Source organism: Vidua macroura, chromosome 13 (assembly GCF_024509145.1).
Source record: "Vidua macroura isolate BioBank_ID:100142 chromosome 13, ASM2450914v1, whole genome shotgun sequence".
NCBI classification, from domain to species: Eukaryota; Metazoa; Chordata; class Aves; order Passeriformes; family Viduidae; genus Vidua; species Vidua macroura.
In genome coordinates this window covers 7998309-8023678 of record NC_071583.1, presented here as the reverse complement: position 1 = coordinate 8023678, position 25370 = coordinate 7998309, and the positions used below count along the sequence as shown (strand labels likewise).

The window sequence follows — 25370 nt, the reverse complement described above, 5'->3', positions numbered from 1 at the left end:
GGCAAAGCTCAAGTCTGACTGGAAAAGCTGTTTTCTGGATCACTGACCCAAGTAAGTCCAGTTTGTGGATGATCCATGTGATAATGTACCAAAAAATTGTTTTTAAAAAAAACAAAGTCGTGTTTGCTGTCAAGCCGATTTTTGCTGCTTTAACTGGACTTTGAATGAGCTGTCAAAGACAGCCGCCCATTAGTGGAAGTTACAGCAAAAGCCACCAGTGTCCTTTGCTGACAGCCCCAGCAGCCACTGCCTGAGCCCCTCAGGCTGTTTGTAAGGGCTGCATTAAAGCAGCTCCCTCAGCCCTTCCTGCTGTCATTGCAGCACCGCATTAGAGACAGCACCTGGCTTCTTTCTAACCAAAGACTACGGGAAATGGGGAGAATATAAAGAAGAAAATTAGTAAGCAAGTTGAAATCTTTTACCTGAAAGTATATTTGATCCACGCCAATCCTTTTGTTTGAAGCTATGGTCCCCTGGAAAGTTTCTGAGCTTTTCTCAAAGGTAGAAATTTTGAACTATGATTGTTCGATAGTGGCTGGTTTTTAACTGTTCTTTCCTTCATTCTTTTCTGCCACAGAATGTCTTAAAATGAATGATTTGATGGTTCCATTCTTTACTTTTCAATTTTTCTATTTCACTATTATTAATTTGTCTAGTTCTGCTGCTTTTCAATTTTTTTTTTTTCCCCTCTGGTAAAGTTAAAGGACAGAATGAAATATGAAAAAGAACTATGTCAATCACTTGGCTGGTAACCAAATGGTTACAAATATTTTCAGTTGCACATTCCAGCTCCACAGATCACAAATTATTGTCCAGGTAATTGTATTGAAAGTGGTTCACATTCATATTATAACTGCTAGGCCCCAAAAAACCCAGAGAGTAATGAAAAATACTGTGGTCATTTCTCATACTGAGAGTGGCCTCTGCAGTAGAGAATGAGAGGTAGGAGGGGGTCCAATGAGGAAATAATAAAAATCAGCTTCAGAAAGTTTTTATTAACGCTGTAAATAAATATTTGCACAGAAGAGAGAAAGTTTTAAAATACAAACACACACTTGTGCATTTAACAGAATGCTTTGATTCCATATTGTAGTTCAGCTAAAAATTCTATGCCACAGAAAGCAGTAATTATTTCAGCTTTGCATATTGTAAACCTGGTCACTGTCATTCTTTCTTTGCCTCCACATGCCTCAATGCCATTTTCTACAATCGTGGGGAGATTGCCTTGGCTCTCACTCAGCTGGCTCAGCTAATGCAATTCACAGGCCTTCAAATGTAAGCTTGTAAACTATTTAGTTCTTTTTCTCTCTAACAGCTTGTCTATTAACAGCTCATTGAATGGAGGAGGGAGAAGAAGCTAGTGAGAGCTCTCTTGGTATTGTTCAGCAGTGACCCTGGCTCTCTCGGATTGGTGGCCAGTGCTCACTGAACAGCGTTTGTCAGGACGTGTTGTTCTGCTGGATAATGGTGCCTTGTGCGAGCAGCCGTCTGGATTAGTAGCAGGTAACAATAAGCTGGGAAAGTAAGTCTCCTGTGTGATATGGTAAGGTCATAAGAACGATTTATAAAAATCCAAGGGAATGTTCGTTAGGATGGCCTGAGTACTGCAAGAAAACCATGTTGAGAGATCCCTGTCTGAACTTCCCTCTGTGCATTGCTCAGGACCCTCATCAGCGCCGTGTCCTCCAGCTTGGGATGGACTTGGGGAATGAGGATGGCTCACTGCTGCAGGATTTTCAGGCTGTATGTCCACTGCTCATGGCCTGTGCTTACTGCAGGTGGATTTTGTCAGGATACCAGGATCATTAAATCCTGGGACAGGAGCATCAGAGCCTGCCCACACCGTGGCCCGTGCCCAGTATTCCTGCAGCTGTGTGGTGGAAGGCTGTGCCATCATTGCAATGAGAAATGCGATGACACAGGCCTGGCTCCTGCTCCAGCACTGCTGTTCCACTGCCGCTGGGAGATTCCGTGTCACGCCATGAGCCTGCCACACCCTCTGCTTTCCCAATGGATTACACAAAATCGCGAGTATTTTATTACTGATGGCTGAGATTTCTTTAACTTTTCTGAGAGTTCTACATGGCATCACCGGGCAAGCTGGTGGCTCAGCGTTCAGTGAAGAGAATCACGCTTGGCACAGATTTCTCCCCCTGCAAAAACCCCGACCCGCCGTACTTACGGGCCGTTCTGTTACAGAAACAGCGTGTTTCCAGCTTTGGTTTTTGCTGTGCTAAGTGCTGCAGATCTCGTGTTATCTCCCAGACAGACTGACAAGGCGGCAGCACGGAGAAATCAGGTTTCCAAGGAGTGATTTATGAGACGCGAACTTGGCCGTGCGCGCATTGCGACTCCCCCGTGTGGCTCGAAGCCGCCTCCGGCTCAGCCCCGGGCTGGGACTGCCCGGGCTCACCCCCGGCAGCAAACGCGGCCCGGGGAACACTCCCGTGCTCAGAAGTGGCCATCGGTTTGCAATTAATATTGACCCCGAGAGAATAATGTCATTTTGTTGTGTTTCTGCTACAGAGGGAAAAAAAAAAAAAAAAAAAAGGTGTAATATTTTACTAACTGTGATGCTGTGGGTGAAATTATGAGGTCTCATATTCCTTTGCTATTAATTAGTCTTAACAATTTAATTTTCAGTTTCCTTGTTCCCTATCAATGCGTCTTAAGATGATACCCTTAATAGATGCTAAAATCTATTTGGACATCATTAGTTATTTTAAAAGTGGCATTATAAATTTGTGTGGACTAACACAACAGTTCAAGGTTCTAAACATGTTAGTTGCACTCCTCTTCAGGCCACTTATGATAAACATTCCCCCTTTTTAGCTTAGCTACAAAAGCCTAGTTTTCAGTCCAGAATTGAATATTTTTACCCAAAACCACACACAAAAAATATTACAGCTTCTGCTATTATCTTTTGTAGGTCTTATGTATATTTTCTTGGGCATGGGCCAGAGGAAGCAATTGTCTTCTTCCAAATTAATGGGTTTGACTCTGTCCCATGTTACACTGTCTCAAATTACCTGACAGATGCATGAAGAGAGGTTAGACTAACACCAGCATAGACAAAGGTAGAATTGGGCCCAGTGTTTGTTGTGTTTATTAAAGTGTTTGTTGCTTTCAGGAACTTGGCATCCTCTTCTTCCATTCATCTGAAATCAACAAAAAGAGATGCTGAAATTCTAAAATGCTTTAAACCCTCCGACACTGTGGCTGTGAGCAGGACGCATTGTAACTACCAGACCTTGATGGCACGAAGATATGTATCACGAACATGAAATCTGGGCAGGAAAGATAAGGGCACAGCCTTGCCACACTCCCAAAGTAGCAAAACACTGTAGAAAGTAACAACTGCATTTTTGTGGTATTTGGTCACATCCCTCCTTGCACTGGCAAAACTTTGACTTGGACCCAAGTAGTTGCAGTTCCAGGAAAGTGAATGCCCAGTGGAGTTGTGCCCAGCTGCAGTGGATCTGTATTTGATGACAATTGAAAAGATGAATGAAAATCATTTTGGTTGCATTAGGGATGTAAACTGTCAGGGATTTGGATTACTGCTTATACAACTTTTTGGATGGCATCTTTACGCTTCCAAGAAATCCTTTTTAGTCCAGGCATCAAGAGGAGACAGGATGAACTCCAAGCAAGAAACTGGAGTTTGCAGACAAGTAGCTCATGCTCCTGACACTGGAGAATAAGGGAATGGAAAGCAAAAGTAGAGAAAACAAAGGAGAGACACTGTGGGTGTGCTGTACTGCCAAACCTCAGTGGCCTGGATACATTGCTGTTGTTTATCTATCTCCATCGGTGCTTATGGGTATGTATTGATCTGAATAACTCATGTCTGAGGGGTCACTGGGGCATCTGATTTTATCCCTTTCTTTGGGAGGTTTATTAATATTGACACTTCTTCATTTAATTGGGGCATTGGCTATGGAAGCCTTTTTTAATGGAATCATATTAGCTAATGTACTGCCTGTCCACACTTAAATCCAGAGTGCTTTACACAAGCCTATATTTGCGTAACTGCTTAATGTTTTAAGAAAAAAATACTCAAACAGCAAAGACACAGATATCTGAAACCAGAGAGGAATAGCAAAGACAGAACTACGCTGTAATATGCAATCTGAATTTCTCTGTTGCAACACAGGGACCCAAAATAAAGTAACAGTTACTTTTCCTGTACCTCACAAGTGTTATTTCTTTCCTTGTTCTGTCAAGGCCCTTCCTCCCCCCACCCTCCCACCAGGGGCTGCATTAGGTTCTGGAATGTAATTATTCACATCTGTACTAGCTCTTGTAAGATATTACCAACTAAAAAAGATAGCCAGAACATACAAGTTTGCACATTATCTTATTCCTGCAGTCAAAGAGCGTGTATCTCTGAACATGGGTATGGCAAATGATGCTCTTTAACTTTCTCTTCTTTCCTTAAACAGATTGGGACTCTCCTTCTACTTTTATAGAACAGATTTTTGTTTCTTGAAAGTGCTCTCCTGGGATTGACTAGGAAAGTGTTTTTTGCAGTCTGCTTGATTGGTCTTCATTGTGGAGCAATTTCAGGGGCCTGGCTTTGGGCACCATTTGCAATGGGTTTACAGCAGAAGGTCATGTGTTTTTACAGAGTCATTACTGTCTCTCCCCTTGGGACCACAGCACACTTGTGTCTTTACCCTTCACCAGTAGCTTCTGACACATCTTTCTGACATCTGTGCAGGAGGGCAGGGACCTATCACACTGACTTCTTTGGCAGAAATTAGCAGTGGACTGAAAGAGGGGAAAGGAAGAGCAGAAATTCCACCTTCAATTAATTTATTCATTCTCAGCTATTTTGTCTGTGGTTTTAATGATGTTTTGCTTGTAATGCATGAGGTCTTTAAAAGAGTAGGTATCTCATTATGATACTGGCTTTGTGGAGTCCAGGAAGACAAGGGGGCTGGAATGTGGACATGAAGATTGCTCATGGTAACTGTGTCTGTAACATGTCTAGATCCAGCACACCACACCCCTGCTGCTCCTTACAGCAGCTTATATTCAGCCTGAGTTCACACTGCCTGCAAACTCTGCCTGTCCTCAAGTCAACTTCACTGTGTAGAAAAACCTAACAGTTGCAGTTATCTCCCTGGCAAGCGGCACGATAGTGGAAAAACATCGAGCATGGATAGAGCCTTCTCACTCAAAGCATCTCTGCTTTTCTGCAACTGAGGATCCCAAGACTTTCATTGAACCCAAATAGTATTGAAACTATTTGCACCAATAATGGAAGACCCTAAGTCTGTTGTCTCATTAATTTCATTAATTCTGCCAATTTAATTCCCACTGAGTCACAGACAAGCAGGACAGAAAACTGGGTCTGTCATCTCACCCTCAGCTCTAGTCATGAACATGCTTGCTCTGCTCGCTGCCACACTGGTGATAGATTTTTATATTCTTCTCTTAACAGGAGAGGATTTGTGAATTAAACACGCACTCAGGGCCCTAGCAAGGTCGTACCACAGGAACTACAGCTGCTTTTGAAAAAGAAACTCGCTGCTGATCAGTCCTACCCTCCACACACACTTTTACAAACACAGCCATTTTGAGGCCGTTTCGGGAGACAAAAGAACTGTTTGACTTCAAGGTTAATTCGAAGTTTTCAAGTAGGCATCTCAGCATGTGACCAGTGTCTGTTCTGAGTTATTCAGCCTACGGCTACCCTAAGGTGGTTGCTCCTTTTTTAGAACACAAGAAAATAAATGTATTGGTCTTCCAAAAAAGCCTTGTGCAAACCCTGTGGGACACTTCCCAGCCAGGACATCTTGGAGTATCTCTCAAGTCAGTGCTCATTCCTGTCATGCTGGTAGAGCTGTAGATGTGCAGCCTGTAACACTTGCAGCAATCTTTGACCCACAGCCTATGTCTTGCCAGAGTTTGCATCACCCATTAATATTCTTCATACCTTTCGCTTTACCTGCATCTCTGAGTTCATTTATTTTTATATCTTCATAAATCAAACAACACAGCTCATTGCTATGATTATATTGAAGTAAAGCCCTCTCTTTTATCACAGCACTTTGCTTGCCCTCCACCTCTGGTTCTCAGCAGGTTCTCAGATGCCTTGTTAAGACCTTCAAAGCCTCACAGCATACTCTGAGAAGAATGCATCTGTCCTGAGGCCATGAGAAACTAATTCTGCAATAGTATAATTTATGAAACTCAGCGTCCTTTTTTCCCTTTCCATGCAAAGCTGAACTGGAACTAGGGCTGCTGAATTAATCTGAAAGTTTATACGTCACATTACTTATAATCTGAACTAGCTGCTTCTTCGTACTTCATGTTGAATTATCCTTTCAGGGCTAGATGCTCACCTGGTCTTTTCCCCACAGATTAACCATTCCAGTGAGGCTGGCTGTAAATAAAGGAAAATTCATCCCTTTCTTTCTAGTCACAAAAAGAAGTGTAACTTTGTCTATCTGAATTTTTTCTTTGATTTTTATTTCTCCAATCCTTTACATAGTCATTATAGATGTTAAGAAGCCTGTTTTTGGAAGTGATTAATGCTATTAATAATTTTCTAATTCAATAAAACCTCTCATCTTTGAACTCCTTGCAATATTTTTCTGCTTTCTTCAGCTTTTCACTAATTCAAACATATGACAAATACAACACTTTGTTTCAGTTTTCTATTATTTCTCATGTCTGATCAAATAAATTAACAGACTTTCATTTCTTTCCCAGGAGTCATGCCCGTATGTTGATGAAGGTAGCATAAAAATATTACTTGTTCAAACAGGAGGGGGGAAAAGAAGGATAAAAGTTATCTTTTATTCACTGTTCCAAGCAAACCAGGGTTGCTTGTCCCATTCCTTCCACCTTGACATCACCTGCTATGCTAACCATAAATATTGCAAGATTTGCAGAGCACTCATTGGTCTGGTTTAGCTGCACTGGGGTATAATGTCCCCTTTCAATCCCTTCAATACAGTAGCAGTTATTTTAATCACGCCAGCCACAGTACTTCAGTCGCTGGGAAGAATCAGCTGTCCTATCTGATGTGGCTGCTCCACAGCCAGGTGGCCCCAGCCCAGCAGAGCAGCATCCTGCTAATGCAGTTTGCTGTGTTTGGGTAGTTAAAGATCCGTCTGCAGGCCAATTTGTACCTGTGTATTGTTGATAGACAGCGTGCCTCGGGCACAGAGATACTGCATGCAGGAAATGGATTCTCATTTAACCGTGTTTAATTTTGTTCTCTGCATCTCCATCATCCATCTTTCCATTTCTCTGCCCACCCAAATTGCTAATGCGAAACAAAGCTACTTCTGCCACCACAGCTCCTAAAGTGATGTGTGACGATGCAATGATTGATTTCCCACTCCAGGAAAAGTGGGTCATTGTACATGTTGTACCACAGCAGGCTGAACCAAGCTGGTCGTGCTGACATTGGGCTTTTACAGATTTGTTTTAAGAAGTTCAGACCTGAGGCGACTACTGTGAATATCCAGCCTGAACACCTCTGGTTTTTGATGGGAGCTCTGCCATTCTAAAATCTTCCTTAGCAGCTTAGAGAGATCTGAAGTCATCTGTGCTCCTCGGGAGACACTACTCTGATTTTGCATTTTATATCTTACTTTCATGTTTGTGCCAAGAATGGAAAATGCAAAATTCCTCCAATTCCAAGATATGGGTCCAGTTTCAGGTTTGTCATTTTCCAAGAGAGAAAAACCCTAAACGAATTTAAAAATATGTTTAAATATAAAATGGTGCAATTAACAGCTTTTCCAAAGGATTTTGAATTAGTGAGAAAAATACTAATTCAAACTGCTCTTTGAAAAGAAATCCACTGCTTTTACTCTTCTTTTGTGATACTGCAATAGTGTGTAATAACTTTTCTCATGTAATGAGACCTGTTGAAGCCCACTTTTAGATTGAAACACCTTAAGATTGCCTCTTATGATACCAGGGAGACATCATTTGAAGAGGCAGGTCTCAGTATTGGTGTAGAACCTGCCTCCCTATCTGCTGAAATAGAACAGCAAAGTTGCAATCAGTTGCTGAAAGGGGAATATTTTGCAGGTTTTTCTGAACAGCCCAATAAGTAACTGAGCCCAGATGTCACGGCAGAATCCAAAAGGTCAAGGCAGGAGGGGATTTGATTTTGACTTTCATAGGGAAAAAAAAAAATCTCAAGAAAATTTGGCTCTTAAAATTGTATCTTTGTTTTTATAAGAGTTGAAACCATGTTCTGGGAAATGATTTAATGGACAAGTTGGATGAGACCTTTCTCCAAGGCCTATAAATTTTTGCTCTGCTTTAGACAAATCCATACACAAGTACCTTCTTTAATTTTTGCACATCCCAATGGGTAATGTCCTCAAGGGCAGAGAATATCTAATCAGGTCCTTAAATCCTTACACTTGAAAAATCCCTACTGGGATGAGCAGTTTTGGCCAATAAGGACTGCACTTTTAACTTCCAACTGTGATTTTTGGCAGTCATTACCTGGTATGTGGGGAGAAAGTCAAAGGCTACAAATGTCTCCTGATGAGGGGCCCTTTGGATGCAGCATAATCCACTGCCTTGGCATCTTGTGCTGAGTGGGGTAAACCTGGATGGACACAAAAGCACTTGCAGACAGTGCTAATTACCTGAGGGCTCTGCTCTAGTGACCCCTAAGCTGAGGAAGGGGGAGAGAAAATCACTGCCATTCCACAAATGACTTCTGAATTTTCCTACTCTGTTCCTCCTCCTGCCGACCATCTCCTCTCCTCTGGAAACACCACAAATGTGGAAGGTTTGCAGGTAAGTGAAGAGGAGCATAGCAAATGACAGAGCCAGAGCTGAGCACACTACTCGCTGATAAACCTGGCCAAACCCTTTCCTTTCTGAAACTGAATCCCTGGAATGAATGTAATTAACGAAGAAACAGACAAAAACTACCATCGAATGAAATTTAAACATCAGCAGACCACAGCACAGCCAGGAAATACCAAGTACAAACAACCTTCCCTTCATCCTGGATTCACACCATTTTCTGCTTCTGTTTCCTGTGCAAAATTATCACCCATTCAGAAACTGCCGACGAGGCGTGGAGGGGTTGTGGATGCAGAGTGGCTTGGGACAGCCTTCATCTGACTTTACAGAAGCATCAAATAATTATCTCATTTTGAGGTGGCTCTCTGGAAATACGTAGTATAATGCACGATATTGGGAAAAAAATTAGCAATTTTGTGGGATGCTTCCAGCAACACCCAGAATGATGAGTATTACTGGGGGAGGAAAAATCTATGTGATTCTGGGGGTACTGGGGGCGGAGGTGTCTCTTGCAGTACCCAAAAAGATATCTATCACTGGAGGAGAACAAGATCTGTATGATTTCCATGAGGATTTCTGGAAATACCCGGGCACAGCACTGAGCTGTGCGATTCTGTGGGGGACAGATTCGAAGGGGATGTGAAACTGCGTGGTCTTGGGGCGGGGAGGGGGCAGCACACCGAGCGATGCGCAAAAGTAGAGGGGGACCACGAAGGACAGGGCCCCCTCGCAGCACGCACCGGGGGGCGGCATAACGAGACGAGTAACTTCCAGCAGGCACCGCCGGGGCGAAAGCGCGGAGCCCGAAACTGCAAACGGCGAATTTCCGCGGCTCGGCGACACACCGTCCCCAAGCCCGCCGCTGCCGGCGGCGTCCTCCACAAATTCACGCACAGTCGGCGGGGCGGGAGCGTGCACGGGAGCGGGAGCGTGTACACGAGCGCGCCCCCGCCCCGCCGCCGCGGCCGCTTTAAGGGCGGCGGGGGCGCGCCGCCGGGGCGCCCGGCGCGCCGCCGCCTCGCCTCTCCTCGCCTCGCCGCCGCGCCGCGCTCTCTCTCCCTCTCTCTCCCTCGCCCCGCTTTAAAGTCTCCGCCAGGATCCGGGCTCGCCCGCCACTTCCTGTACGGCAGGATGGAGCGCGCCGGGGCCCCGGCTGACCGCCGCCCGCCCGCCCGTGCGCGGAGGCGGCTGTGAGCGCCCCGTCCGCGGCATGCGCGCCCCGCCGCTGCTGCCCGCCTGAGCCGCGCCGCCCCGCGCCCGCCGAGCCGCGCGGGGGGGTCCCCGCGCCCCGCCGGCGCTCGTCTCTGTCCTCCCCCTGCCCGCGCTTGGGGGGATTTTTTTTTTTTCCCCCGTAGAGGAGGCGAGCAGGAGCCCCCCGCTTTCTCCCGCAGGAACAGGGGTGCGGGGAGAAACTTATTTTCAACAAGTTTTTTTTTTTTTTTTGCCCCCTCCCCCCCCTTTTTTTTTTTTTCCTCCCCCTGTGTGTTAATTATTTTAGCCCCTTTCCCCTTTCGATGTGCGGCTTTGGACATGCGGAGGCTACTGCAACCGTGTTGGTGGATCTTTTTCTTGAAAATCACCAGCTCCGTGCTCCATGATGTGGTGTGCTTCCCCGGTGAGTGAGCGCGGCGGCTGGGGGGGGCTCCCGGTGCCTCGTCCACACGTGTCCGCGACCCCCGTGGGGAGCCGGCGGGGCACCCCGCGAGCGCGGAGGATGCGCCAGGGATCGCGGGGGCCCCTTTGCCGGGGCGGCCCCAGCGTTGGGTCTCCTCCCGCTCCACAGCACTCTCCGGGCTGCGGGCTGCGCTGCCCGCGAGTGGGGCCGTGAGCGGAGCACGGGCTCGGCTCCGCGCTGCCGGCGCGGTGTCCCCGGTCTCCGGTGCATTGCAGCGCCCGGCGGCGTGGGGCGGGCGCGGGTGGGGGGGGGGTCCTTGCGCGCTGCTCTTCTTTCGTGGGTCTGCCTGGAGCTCCCTTTGTGCTGTGGGACCGCCGCTCGCCGCCCCGAAAGGCAGCGTGACTCCGCGCTCCGACCCCGCGTCGCAGCCCCCCGGTTCCCCCGCCAGAAACTTCGCGGTGCGCGGGTCCCTGCCCTCCCCACCCCACTCGTGTCCGCGGTGGGGGTCTCGCCGTGCCGCGTGCTGACCTTGGCAGGGCGGGGGGGAGTCCCGCGGGGCTGCGCGCCCGCACCGCACCGGGGCTAGAGCTGTGCGGCCACCACCGCGCACCCGCGGGAGAGGGGTTCCGCGGGCGGGGGGCACTCGGCGAGCACCGTACAGCTCTCCCCCCCCCTTCGAACCCCACGGCCGGTGCCTGTGTATCGCTTCTCGCCCCGTGTCGAACCGCAGGGCTCGCGTGTGACGGGGCCGGGGGGGCTCTCGCCCGCCCCGCGCCCCGCGCTGGGACGCGCGGCCCCGCCGCTCCCCCCGGCCCGGGGGAACTCGCGGGGCTCGGGCTCCCGCCGCCTCCGCGGTGCCCGGGCCGCCCGCCAGGGGCGCTGTGGCGCCGCCGGCGCCCCCGCGGGGCGCGCGCCCCTCCGCCGGCGCGCAGCGCGGGCCCCGCCCGGCGCGCTCCCGCGCCGCGCGCGCGCCCGCCGGGACCCGCGGCCGCTCCGAGCGCCCCGGGAAGGGCCGGGAGCCCCGAGCGATGCCGGGGTGTGTTTTGCCCTGCGCTCCCTCCCTCCCTGTGGGGATGGGGCGGGGATGCGCGCCGGGGGCAGCGCGAGCCCCTCTGCCGGGGAACTGCCCCCACCGCGGCTTCTCCCGTCCTTGCCCTGGGCTCCTGAGCCTGCCCGGCTTCTTCGCCGCGGCCAGGTGTGCGAGAGTCAAATGAAATAATTAAATTCTGGAGGTTCTATACGAACTTTCACTTATGTGGTTTTTTTGTTTTTTTAATTTTTTTTTTCTCATTAAAAAAAAAAAAAATCTTCCTGGAATACCCTTTTTTTTTCCTAACACCAAATGCAGAGCTAAGCAGATAGACCCATCCCATTCCTTCCAGCAGCTTCTCACATGGTAAAATGATTTGAAGCAAAAAGAAACTAAGTTTGGGAGAGGGTTAATATCTCTGCAGCTTTTGACGAAATATTTATCTTCTTTGTATTGATTTCTTCTCAATTTCAGCCCTTGGAGTGATGCCTTTCTCTCTGGTTCTGATATATATTGTATAGTAATTACATCTAGAAGGCAGGCTCCAGGAATGCTGCAGGAAAACAAGCCCTGATGTTGGTTTAATATGACAGTATTGCATGACTTGCTGATTTAGATCAGCGATGTTTGAACCAGATAATATTTGCATTATGGTTCGAATATGAAGATGGATGCAAGCAGAGGGTAGTAGGACGCTTGCGGAGTGTTGGTAAACTCTTTAATGCCAGAAGCCATAAAACAGCTGTGTAATACTCGGGAATGTTTCAGGGCTGTTCCTTGCTAAAGGTTTCCCTGGAAAGCAAACTATTTTCCAGAAAGGTTTTTATGCCTTTAGTTTTTGTACAGCGCGACCATGTTAGACCTCGGTGCCTGAGCTTTCCTGTGAAGAGCAGCAGTACCTGGTGTGCGTGCAGCCGAGGGGTGTGAGTGGAACATCCTGATAAACGGGGACACCTCACGCTCTGATCCCGCACATCAGAGATGCCCGAGGCAGGAAAGCTGCAGGGAGGATCTCTGTGGGCTATAACAGGACATTGGTGCTGACAACATCCAATGGCAGATCATCGGAATTTGAATTGGCAGGGAATCCCGGCCAGATATTAACCATTTACTATCTACCACAAATGCTTCTGTACCTTTTCATAGCATTTTCTAGAGGGGATTAAAGAAGTAAGGTATTTGTCAGCTTGGTTTTAATTTGTAAGCATCCTTCTTCCTTCTGCTTCATATCTAGCTCCCTTTAAATAGAAGAGAGGTCACTACTTGTTTTCTCCCCTGCAAATCACTTTACTTTGTGAGGAAACATAGAGGCTATTCTTTTCTTTGTTCAGTAATGATAAATGAACCATGTAGAAAATAAGTCTTTGCAGTATTTCTTTGTTAGTAATAGGGTTTCACTGTTTAAGTAGGTATTTTTGTTGTTGTTGTTCCTTTGGTTGCAGTAAGAGAAAGGAGTCGCTCTGGCAAAAAAATACATGGGTAAGGGTTTCCTCTTTCTGAACAGTTTAGTGCATTTCTCTGTGGGCTTGTCACTGGTAATTGCATTGGTTAATAAATCAAACCAAGACAAGGTAAGAGAGGTTGTTTCCATGGGGTCTGTTTGCTCATTAATCTAAATTCACAGTACCAAAAATCAGTAAGACATAAATATTAGCATTAAGGTGATATCCTTACTATCTGATTTCTTGGTGCTTTGCCAAGAGAGAGTAAATATTTTTTTGTAAAGGCAGAAGTACACATTTGTGCAGTTCTTAGCTCTTCTTTGACATTCCTGTCATTTAAGGAATGACAATTGCTACCATTTTCTTAGGCTGGATGCATAAATAAAAGTGATTTTCTTGAGTCTAGATTAGCTCTTTGGTAATGAATCAAATTGTTGCTAACCTGGCAACTGCCTAAATGGCTTTAGATTTTGAGTCTTCCGAGATCTGAGCTGAGAGTTAATTTTGAATGTAACTGTCTTCTGCTTGGAGGAAAAATTATACTGGGAGCTATGCCTTATGAACTAAGTAAATACTTCTTCAGATATATTTAAAGGTACAGAGAAAACTGGCTTTGTCTAGTAAAGACTTTGCAGAGGAAGGTGCATTGTGCACGTAGAGAAATACGGAATGTACAGGAGAGGGCCCTCCAAGACTTTATTTAGTCCTGTGGCTTTTATGAAGATGACACTTCGTACATTTTAATTATCCCTTATTTTCAGTGCTGTTTCAAAACATGTTACAGGAAGTTGCTAATGGAGTCCTTGCAGATAAAGACAGTCAAGTGAGCCTTCCCAGGCTGCAAGAGCTGAGCTTGTGATTTGCTTCTTGCGGGGGAACTCCAGGGAGAGCTTTGCTGTCCCTTAGCAGGCTTGTGGTTAACGGGGCCTGGACCCAGCTTGCAAAAGTCTTCAAGCAGTCACAGGAGCTGTCTGTGCTAGCAGCCAGAGGAAGAGCTTCCTAAAGTTGGGAGGGAGGAAGAGGCATCACAGAAGGAAAGGATTTTAATGCTTTCAAAAAAAAAAAAAAAAAAGAAACACAATTTGAGGGTAACTGGAATTTCCTCACCAATACTGCAATATCTACAAAGCCTGTATCCAGGCTGGGGATGTTGCTCTGCTTGGAAGGACAAGAAGGATTTTTTGCCTCTGTGTATGAGTTAGGATTTCTTTTATTGCTCTCCTATCCCCTTTACCCTCTCTTTTTTGTCTAGGAAAGGAGGATGTAAGGGTTTCTGATCCTGTTCAGAAAAGGGGTGTCTTAGAGCCATGATGAACTTCTGTGAGTCAAGCAGAGATGTCATGTCCTTCACCTGTCCCACTTGCATCCACACTGGAAACCTTTGTGGAACAAATAGATCCTGCTTGGTACCATAAAAAATCACTGGAAATCACCTATTGATTCAGTAGGGTGATGGTTTCACTCCCAGTTTCTGGGTCTTTGCAGGGACAAGTGTTGGCTGTACTGTTATCAAGTTCTGTAAGTTTAATAGTTGGAATTTGTTTCCAATTACAGAAAAGACAGCTAACAGCTCTATCCATCTTATAATCAGTGCTCAAGGACTAACACACTTACAGTTTTCTGAAATAAATGTTATTAAAGTTGACTCTAATTTAAATGTACAAGTTTCATGGTTAAATTAAGGAATGACTTCAAACTATTAATCTCAACTGTCCTTGGAAAAAAGTGCTAATCTTTTGGTTGCTGCTTTTTAGCAGCCAAATGAACATGTGGCATGATGTGCTCTGAAGCCTAAGGGTCTAGTAATAACACTGTACTTTAGCTAATATATAACTTTAATCGGAGAAATTATGAAAAAATGAGCCTAATTTCTGTTTGCCCAAGTTATTGTGCCTCCATTTTTACTGAGCTGCTCCTGTGTGTTGATGAAATTGTAATTGTTTATGTTTATGTGCCATGCTACTTTAAGTTTCATTCTAAACAACAATTCTTAAGTATTTTAGGAAGTGAAGCTTATCCGACAAATGTTTTTAAAAATATGGAGTCATCTGAGGATTTAGTTATACACCATATGGGTTAATTTATGGTTTATATATTCCTTCTGGGGACTGCTTGCTGCTTTAAGTGTCTAAGTATCTTTATCAAGTTTTCCCTACTTCATGAGGTAAACCCATGTCAGTGTTTCCTCCAAGTGAAAACTGTGGATCTGCATCTTCTTGCACAGGTTGATGGGAACATAACTTCACAGATTGCCAGGTACAGCCCAATTCCACCAGGAAGTATCACTTTTGTAAACACATACATGGGTTGGAAGCAAAGCAGAGAAGGAAGATCTGCACTAATGCACCCTTTCATCCTAAGCAGAAGAACCTGGGGTGTGGCCAACTGGAGGTGCCCAACTAGAGAATAACTTTTGACGAAAGCAACTAGTTTCCACATTTGTGTGTCCATAAACCTTTACAGGAAAAAAAAACCCAAAAAACAAAAAAACAAAACCAAAAACAAAACAAAACAAAACCAAAAAAAACCAAACCCACAGAAAAATGATCCCTGAGTGCTGTTAATTTTTCCATTACTCAGTGTCTTGCCCTGGTGATCATGTTATCTGTATTGCAGGGTACAGATGACTTGCCCCAGGGAAAGTCAAATTGGTTTCTTCCTTTCAGTGGTGCTGACAGGTCCTCCAGTGCTCCAAGGTGATCTCAGCCCACTTCACTGAGGACAAGTGTGCTCTTGAAGGAATCTGGGCTGCACTGGTTGTGTCTCCAAATGCTTGCATTTCAGTGTGCACTCATCTTCTTGAGGCACAGCTGCCAGGACACAGCAGATTCCAGCTTTATGCCTTGAGCTGTCACATATTTGTGGCCTAAGCAGAATCTCTTCCCACCCTCAAAGTGAACAGATGAATTAGGGAGCAGATTGCAAGCACAGCAATGATGCTGCTGAGATACTCCATGGATATTGCTGTTCTTGTCTCATTTTTCCTTTCCCCTGATACTACTCCTGGGAGGCTGGAGGAAGCAGTGGTGAGAATAAACTCCCTCCTTTGGAGGAGGAGGAGGAGTGAAGGCACAGGGCAGTAAGGGAGCTCAGAAGTTCATGCAGTCACTGTGTTTTGCTACACTGAATGGCTCACTTTAGAGCAATTTGAATTAGTATTCAAGTGAACTATGGTTAAAGTAAATCAGTTACTGTATGGCCTTTTTTTTTTTCATGTGGTTTTATTATGAATCTCCAAGTTTGCTTGGGAGTTGAAGTACTAGTGCTCTTAATTATCAAGTCATTTGAATAATGATGAACAATTTTCTAGAACTTAAAACATGTCTGCATCATGCACCTGCCAGCAGTACTGGCACATAAAATCTCAATTGATGTGGGTGTTGCAGTTTTTCTATGCACAAATGCTGCAGTGGTGCCTAATAGATGTTTATCCTGTCCAGTGCCTGCTTTGAGGGGCTTTGCATTCATAGTGTGGGGGCCTTTCTAAAGAAAATCTAGGTATTTTGAGACTTGGATGCTTAGCTTAGGAAAGCTCCTTTGAAAAATCCTTTTCTCTGCTTGCAGCAATGTAATGAATGAAACCTTGAGCCCTGAAGAGCTGCAGTGGTATTTCGGAGCAAAATGCAGGATGTTATTTGGTCTTGTGGCAGCTGCTTTGTTCTTTTTTTTGAAGTAAAATGTGCCTGTCTCTCTGACAGAGTGCTGTTAAAAGTTCTGTTGGGAGTCAGTTTATTCTGCTGACAGGAAAGGAAAGCTATCTGATAACTTCTCCCAGGCAAAGTGAAGAGTTGTTCAGTTTTTCCACACCTCACTCTTTCCATCTTCTGTCCTTGCAGGAGGCTTGCAAGAGACATAGGAAATGCTATAATACTTGCTTTAACCAAAGCAGTCCTTGCCCTTTTCTTGCTCCTATAAAGGTATCTACTCAGATTATTGTTTTTTAATCTAAAGTCTTAGACCTGGAGTTCCTTGGAGAGGTTGTCAGGCTGGTTGATGACCAGTGTTGGTTGTCCCAGAGTGGAAGAGAACTTCAGTGTAAGAAGAGGTGAACACTGAATAAGCAGGATGTGGTGGTAATGTTGTGCCCATGCGCTGTAAAAGTAATTTTTCTACTGCAGAGGTAAATAGAAACAGTTCTGTCCTGGCCCATGTTGATGGTCCTCAGCTGAAAGGAAATTACTTTGTTTTGGTCTCTACATTTCTTTGGAACAAGAATGTCCCTGAAGTAACTCCCATCACTGAGAACCGCTCTCTACCTTTGTGTCAGTTTGGTGTGCTTAGAAATGCTTCTCTGAATAATCTTTTTTCCCTTTCCCCACCTCCCTCACACCTTCTGGATTTTACAAGAATTTGGTTTGTATCTTAGAAGGTAGTGAAATTTGTGATGCATATTGCAAAATAAATAGGTTTTGACAAAGAGCTTTTTAGGGCAAGTTTAGTGAATTTATTTTTTGTCGACAAATGTTTCTATTAAACCTCTGTTTAGCGGCCTCAGTGTGAGGCTTGTGTCCAGCCATCCCTCCCCATTCCCAACCCCCTGGAAACAATAAAGATACCTAGTAACTTTCAAATAATTAAGTGCAGATCTACATTGCTATCAAAATTGAGTTTAAAGATTAAATTTTTATAGACTTCCATTGGCATTTAGATTACTAAGGTGCTTTTAGACTTCTGGAGATTATGGTATAGATTTACTGCAGTCAAAGTAGAAATGAGGGATTGTGCAGCGTGTCTGTCTTTTAAACATTGCATCCATTCACTGGATAGGCAGAGAGAACCAGTTGAAAGTCTCTTCTTGTTGGCCTCCATTCTACTTGTAGGTAGTTGACTTATTATTGTTACAGTGCAGTAGCTTGTGTATATTGTATTTAAATCCATGCTTTAAATGCAACTAAAATTTGCCTGTTGACAGCAGTTGCATCATATTTTAATTGGTGAGAAGTGCTAATGGAGTGTTCAGGTTCTAAAATTAGTTGTTTATTTTTCCTTCTTTGCCCAAGGGTTTTGCATCAGATTATATGGTTTCTGTATAACTGTTTGTGTTCTGAAGTGACACCTTTGTACAGTTTTAGCTATTTAAGTAAGTGTTAAAATTTGTGCTCAGTGACAGCAGTTTCAGAAACTGTGACTTTTAAAATTGTTTCTTACTACATTGTTTATGCATTGCAAAGCGCTTCCCTCCTGTTTACTGTGAATTAATTCATTGTTATATTTGCAAACTGGGGTTCAAAATGTGCAAGTTCTGTTATTTCTTCTCTTGGTGCAATGGCAGATCCTCAGCTGCTGCACACCATCATGGCACGACTGCTGCTGCTGTTGCTGAGACAGCTTTCACCAGGTGAGGATTTGTCCCATATCCCTCATCACGACATCATTCTGAAATACAGCTGTGCTTGTTATTGTCAATATTCCCTTTGGGTGGCCTTGTGTCAAAGGGGTGCTGTATTAATACTGTCTTTATACTTCTCTGAAAGTTTTTCTTTTACCATGTGGTGAAATGTAAAACCGCCTCCAGTATGAGTCTGCCTGTGGTGAAGCAGAGATGTCCAGTCTGTCCGTTCAAATTCTGGCTTTCTGGAGGATGCTTTATGATATGTATCAGTCCTTGGAATGCTTTATCATATGTATCAGTCCTCGGAATTGTTGTCAGTTGTCTCTTTTAAATCAATTATTTGTGTGGTGCCCATTTTGAAATTATCCCAAACTTCTTTCTATGAGCAAAGTAGTTACCAAAATAAATAAGCCACCAAAAAAAGTGTTGCTTAAATTACTGAATATCAAACTATATATATACAACTACTTTAACAACTGTCTCTTATCTGTTTCACTTTTCCCTACTAGTTTAAAGAGCCCTCTGATATTTTGTTACCGTGGGAGTACTACCACATTAGGATAAAACCATGTTACAATGTCCTGATTAACCCTTTGACCTGAGCCTCACAAACCCTTTGCCATGAAATTTTATCCAGTCCTTGAATAATTTTTTGTCAGAGTATTTTTTTTGTCCTTTTCTCTAGGTTTTTTCTTTTTTTTTAGAAAGGTGCACACCAGAACTGAACACTGATCTTGTTCATATTAGGTATGTGCAATGCTATTGCCCTTTCTGTTTGTCCAGGGATTTTCAGTGGCCTATTTTTCTGGTGCAGCAAGGAAGCTCATGTTGATTGTTTGCCTAGTATGACTTCTAGATCATTATTGGAGTCAGTGCTGAACAAAATACACTGCTGTTCAGTGGATGTGGCGTGGATCACTGATTCTTAGGGCTTCTAACGTTACTTTCATAAGCTCTTCAAATTCATCTTCTTTCCCCTTTAATTTTTTTTTAAATGTGGCTTGAATACTGCCATAATGGGAATTTTAGAAATAGAAAGAAAGGCTTAAGTCCTCTGCAGTCTTAGTGTCTCTAAGATAATTTCTTCTGGTTTTGTTTGTTTCCTCTTTAAGCCAAATAGTTTTTAAGGGAGTAGCGATCTGTGCATCCTTTTAACAGTCCAGGTGATGTGGAGTTATCAAAGCCAGGCTTTGACTTCTGTCAGACACGGTACACTGGAGGTTTCACAGAGCTCCAGAATCTGCCTGTGACCTTCTGGCCACACTTACCACCCTGGTGTGATGACCCAAGATGAGCTCCATCACACTGGAGTGGGTATTGCAATGTGGGTGCAATCCCAAGGAGGCAGTGCTTTCCCAGGAATGTGGGAGGGTTTGCCATGTCCATACCCTCACCGTTACTGTTAATCGTGCTGCTGGTTTTGGTAGAAAGTGTTTCTTTTCCTCCTCTGCTGGAAGTGGGTGGGGGGACTGGATATTGAGCTGGATATTGTTTGCAAGAATTTCGATTGCTCTGTTACTGTGCCACTGTTCCATTAGGGTGCTGTAGGCACAGTTTGTGGGAATTGGGAGTGGGGCTGGCCCAGCCTCACCCCCAATGGGTCCAGCTGTGAGAAGCAGGTGAGCAGCACTGACAGCAATGAGCCATGGAGTGCCCAGGGGCACTGACCAATCCCAAAGGGAACAGAGGGCACACAGGTGCCATGCATCAACACGAGGGTATAAAAGGTTCTGCTAAAGAACAAGGAGGGCAGATGCTTGCAGCCTTCTGAAGTGGTGTGGTGTTACTCTGTATGGGCAGACACATGAAGCCTTCTGATGAGGTATGGTGTTACTCTGTTGGGGGAATACTTAAAGCTTTCTGAAATTGTGTAGTTGGTGTCTGTGTACTGTGGTCATCTCAACTGTGACAGGTGACCTCCCTTGGATGCTTTTAGCTTTTTACCTTGATTGTGTCTGATTAGCATTGTGTATCAAATGGTGAAAAAACAGCCCCTTCTCCCTCAACTGATACTATCTGTGAAGAGCCTCGGATATGCAAAGGTATGTGAGAAAGTGGAAAGATATTTATAACTAAAGGAGAGAGGGAGACCTGCCTTCCAAATATAGGAGCCTTCACAAAAAATAGAGAAGACCTGATCTGAACCTACCAGGTAATGTTGGCTCAAGTTCTGGTGTGCTGAAAGGATCATAAATCATGCTTGATTGATCCTGATGCTCTGATGTGCTTCAGGCAGGCCCTGGCAGTGCATGCTGTCTGGAGAGCAGAGAAGAGTGACCAGGCAGTTTGCCAGGAAGGTTTTAATTAGCCTTTAACAGGATGGGCTGGATGGCCATCACCAAAAGTCCCTTCTAGTGTTGTTCTGTGCTGCACACACTGTTCTGTGCACCCTGAGCCCTGCTCTGTGTCCGTGCTGGCTCTGGAGGCTGGAGTGCAGAGGAGCAGAGTTGCTGCAGCCTGGCAGACTGGAGGTGCAGGCTCCTGTGCTGTGCAGGGATGGGCAGCGTGGTGCTGATTCTGGGACTTGCTAGAGCGTGAAGCCTGTGAGTAATGGTAATGGGAACGTATTTCAATTTGTAACCCATTCTCCTGTATCAAGATTGGACTACTTCTATTCTGTTCCACATGTGCATCACTTGGGGAAACATGCTGATAGTACTAAACATTTAATTGCTTCTCTTGATTTTATTTGTAAATTAGAATCTAGAGGATGTGTGAGAAAAAAAACCCCAGAGCTTAATTGGACAACATTTTAGAGTTGCTAAAGAAAAGAGAACGTAGCTCTGAAGCTTTTGGAGCTGAGACAAATGCAAACTTTCTTATTGATCCATACATATGATATCATATTTTAACTACTGTCTAAACTGGAGGTCATCTCTGTACTAGATTGCTTAAGAATCTGTCTATCTTATCACATCTTGTACTCATTTATAGTTGTTTCCATTTCTGGCTTTGTTGGAGAGACAGCTAGTGTTTCAACCTAAATTAAAATCAATAAGAAGCAATTTCGTTTGTTTTTTAACTACTAGAGCAGACTTTTTTTTTTAAGTGAGTCTCTGTATGTTCAACTAAGTCACTTGGTTTTTTCCATCAAGATAATTGCCAGGCCTCATTAATTCCTAATTTTTGCATATGTAGGAATTGGTTTATTTTCCAATGTACCGAACAAAATGTCAAATATGATTTAAAAATAAGCACTTACTCTAAGTCATCACTGAGAAATAAATGCAGTAAAAAATACTTGGCAGTTAGAAGTAGTTTAAAAATATCTTGGGGGCTGTAGTGAATGTTGAGACCCTGGAGTCCTGCACTGGCAAAGCAGCTCAGGCTTTCCCTGGCACATTTGGGCAGTGATCTGCAGGGATGACTTCCAGTGGAAAAAGCAGAGTCTGGGTCTCTGTGCTTTCAGTCTTTGGCTAGGATATTTCTGCATTATGCCAATTCATGTAAGAAGCTGTTGTGTTGTCAGCTGGCTTTTACCCCATAGCCAGCAGATTGCCAGCAATAACAATTACCCTGAGTCAAATTCAGCATGGAATTCACACTGCAGCAGTGCTGGGGCTTCCCAGGTAAGGCAATGGTGAGCCATCATGTGCTGTTAGAGAAAATACCTGATGGCAGTGCTCTGATGAAATGTCCAAAAGAGGAAGTGTTGCTGCTCTCATGAGTTGATCACAGGGTGATCAGGGTGACAAGGAAATCATCCTTGGTGGTTTGCTGGAAAAGTAAATGCCTGTATTTTTCTGGGGTGGTTCTTTGGCTTGCTATGATCTTGCTCAATGCTTCTTGTAATTTAAGAAATGTTGAAGAATTCCTGGAATGCTTAATTCTGAATGCAAGAACCTTTACTTGGTCTAAACCTTATTTCCTGTTTGACCTTCCTTTGAAGTGCCTAAGTGTTATGAGATACCTGTTACTTTAATTTCTTGGGTTCATTTTTCTCTCACCTTTTCTTTTCCTTCTGCTTGCTTTGATTCAGATATGTTCATGAGTTAAGGAAGAGGGCAAACCAAGGGCAAAAAAAGGCAGATCTGGCTACCTTGGTAATCAAAGCAAGCGACTATTCTCTTAAGTTAACAGCTGAAGTAGTGTTTTGTAGGAACAAAACAAAATCAGTAACTAGATGACATGATGAAGAGCACATTTCCTTCACCCTTGGAGGCAGCATAGGAGTTGTGTGTGAATTTCCTGAATTTGGTAACAAAACAGCAAATTAGTTAACTAATAACTTAAAACCACACAGCAATTCATCCTTATGTGCCAAGAAACCAGCTGTGTTTAAAAATACATAAGCACACCTGGGATCCAGGGATGTAAGGTAAAAGTGACTTGTCCACACACTAGTGACACCTATCCTAAGAATCCCAAGCCATGGTTCAGTGTAAGGAGTAATACATCACAGCACAAACAGATGCTCTGCCAAAAAGGTAATTAATACTTAGTGTCAAGCACTATCTGCATGTACTATTTTCCTTATTTCATGCTATTAAGCAGTGTGACCTTTTCTCTTTCAACAATTAGTTTCCAAGGTGAAAACCAACTTAGGAAGAAAATTAACTTTTTTCATTGGTTCTGAGGAGTCTTATAACTTCACAGTAATCTTGATTACACCTTCACACTGTACAGTTTTGACTTGTCTTTATCAATAACTCTTCATTCCTGTAGTTTGAGATTGCATTCCCCCCTTCACTCCTGTATTTGGGAGACATGATCTGCATTGTGGGTGCAGAGACAGATGAGGTTTCTAAGATGCTCACTGTCAATGAGTAACAACTCCACCTTGTCTCATTTGCACCCTATTAGTAACAAGTTCACTTGCTAAAAAGCTGGCAATCAGGACAGAATTACTGATGTGCCTGACAGTTGTGCTTTCAGTTGAACTGAGGCTATGAGCACTTCATTTATATAATGAAGCAGTGCTCTTTCTTTGCAAAACCAGGTGTTTCTAAACTATGTATGCTATGAGACATAGGTCTTACAGTTTGGTTTTTAGAGTCTCTTTGCTTCTGATTTGCCTTTTTGCTTCCATTTGTGTAGTAAAGGCCATCCTGGAATTTGCTACTTTCAGTTGGGTTTATTGGACATTATGTTGAAGCATGTGGGCCTCACTGAAAGTGTTCTTTCTTGGTGAAGTGGACATGAAATAGATGGCTTTGGTGAACACTTTTCTACTGGCTGGCTGGGGCATGCAATACTGAGTGAAATAAAGGATCAAAGCCAGGGGTAGTGTCCTGTCTGCTCTGGAAAGCTGATGAACTATCCAGTGCTTCCCTTCGTGCCTTTCACTGACTTTTGTTGTGATTGATGCAAGCAGCATCAGCAAAAACTGGACCTTTCTGCCTGCCCTTGCTGTCTGTAGACATGTGCTCTGTGAGAGGCCTGCTCACTGTTTGTGTTTTATGATGTGACTCTGTCCTGCCTTCCAGGATGACACTGCAGTGGTGCCAAGGTGGCTGTGAAGGAGCTAATGCTGTGGGTTTGGATATATAACAAAAAAGAGCTACAGAGACCTTTCAGCTGGACTTTTAAGGATAATGCAGTGTTATTGTCTCTAGTATTTGCAGCACCTCATAGAAATACCTTAGACTGAAGAATTGTATATTACTCAGAACTATCAATAACTTCAGAGAGCTGCTTTGCTATTCCTTTGTCCTTTCATTCTTGTCTGTCTTCCACTCATGGTTTGTTCTGGTGGTCACTGCTCTGTGGTTCTTCTGATTGTGTTTGCAATGTGGGCTTTTGAGTCGTTCTCCTTGGCTGCAAAACCAAAACCCAGCAGGAGGTGCAGTGCTGCCTTCCTGAGCACTGTGCTGTCCTGGCTGTAGGTATTTGCCTCTCATCTGCAGGAATCCTCCCATTGGGACTGGGGGCTCCTTTCCCTCTCTGGTGTAGCTGGGCCTTTACACTCAGGCAGGGTTTGCTGCCCAGCCCCTGGGTGGGCTGCAGGAGGAGTTTGGGTTCCTGGATGCATGGCTGTGGGTAGCTGTGTCATCCATGCCCCTGGAGCTGAGCAGCTGGAGCACTTTTCCAGACACTGGACCTGATTTCTCAGATATTTATCATCTCTGGTAAGGAGGATGCTCTGATGCTCTTGGATCACTGTCTGATACCGGAATAGGTTTCTTCCATTAGTAAAGCAGTAGGTGGAATATGGAATAGAACAAATATTCAGCAGATATTGTAGCAGTAGAGTAGAACTGACTTTTCACTGGAGATTCATCACACCATTGCATAAGTAGTTTGGATTTTTTCTTTTTAAATATAGTCCTGTCCAACCAAGTAATGAGGCTGTTTTATAGGGCAGGAAACCTCTTTGGTGTGTGATACTGAAGGTAGAGGGCCTTGTGATTCCTTTGGCTGAAGTGGCTTTTGCTATTACTTTTCTGTTGACTTTGAAGCTAGAATTGCAAGTGTCCAAATAAAAACTGGTAACACCTGTTAATTTTGCATCAGGGTTGAAGTGGTGGAGAAAGGCTACATTATGTAGAAAGAGGTAGTTGGTTACACAGGCTTATTGGTTTTGGTCTTGAAAAAAGTCCCCCTTCAGGCAGTGGAGATTTCTACCTTGAGTGTGATGGTGCAACATCAGATGAAATCTGACTGATTTACTGCAATGTTGACAAGAAAAAACTTACCTACCACAGGCTATATTGATAGAGGACAATGATATGTCATTGCAGTTTCTTCCCTGAAAAGCTACAGTGGCATTGATGTTTTATAGTTTACATGTTGCTTCATCAGTTTGGGCAGTTCATGTCATGGAAGGGAAATGTGTGGAGATTGCTTGTTTTCAAACACTGATGCCTATGGACACATTTTTTGCAATGAGAGAAAGCAGTGAAGAAACAAACTATTTGGACAATATGTGCACAGCCAGATTTCTCCCTTTTTCTGTCTAGGCTCTGTTTTGCCAACTATATATTTTCTTTAGTGTTTCAAGAAAAAGTAATAGAAACAGTGGTAACAGAGTCTATGTAAAACACACACTGGTGTTCTAAAATCAGTTTAACATGCATTTTAATCTAAACTTCAGCTGTATTTTTCTTTGCCACTCCTTTCCTAGTTCCTCTGTTTGGTGCCATCCCAGGAGTGTTTGCGAGGCCCAGAATTCTCACTGTGGAATATGGGAGAATTCTGCAAGTGACAATTAAGGAA

At 44.3% G+C, this 25370-nt stretch overlaps 1 protein-coding gene and 1 long non-coding RNA gene across 2 annotated transcripts in view; one reads left to right on the top strand and one right to left on the bottom strand.

Annotated features, from left to right (window-relative positions):
- Nucleotides 1-1019: 1019 nt before the first annotated feature.
- LOC128813873 (uncharacterized) lies at nt 1020-11086 on the bottom strand. Its single transcript, XR_008439203.1, has 3 exons — nt 10940-11086; nt 3030-3158; nt 1020-2520 (listed from the first exon to the last, which is right to left on the bottom strand). It is a non-coding gene; the product is annotated as an uncharacterized LOC128813873 (long non-coding RNA).
- The window catches only part of PTPRG (protein tyrosine phosphatase receptor type G), a 392257-nt gene continuing 377185 nt past the window's right edge, over nt 10299-25370 (top strand). The window contains exon 1 of the mRNA XM_053989294.1: nt 10299-10411. Coding sequence (XP_053845269.1) covers nt 10327-10411 — 85 coding nt within the window. The 5' untranslated portion in view covers nt 10299-10326. The remainder of the gene's footprint in view (nt 10412-25370) is intronic.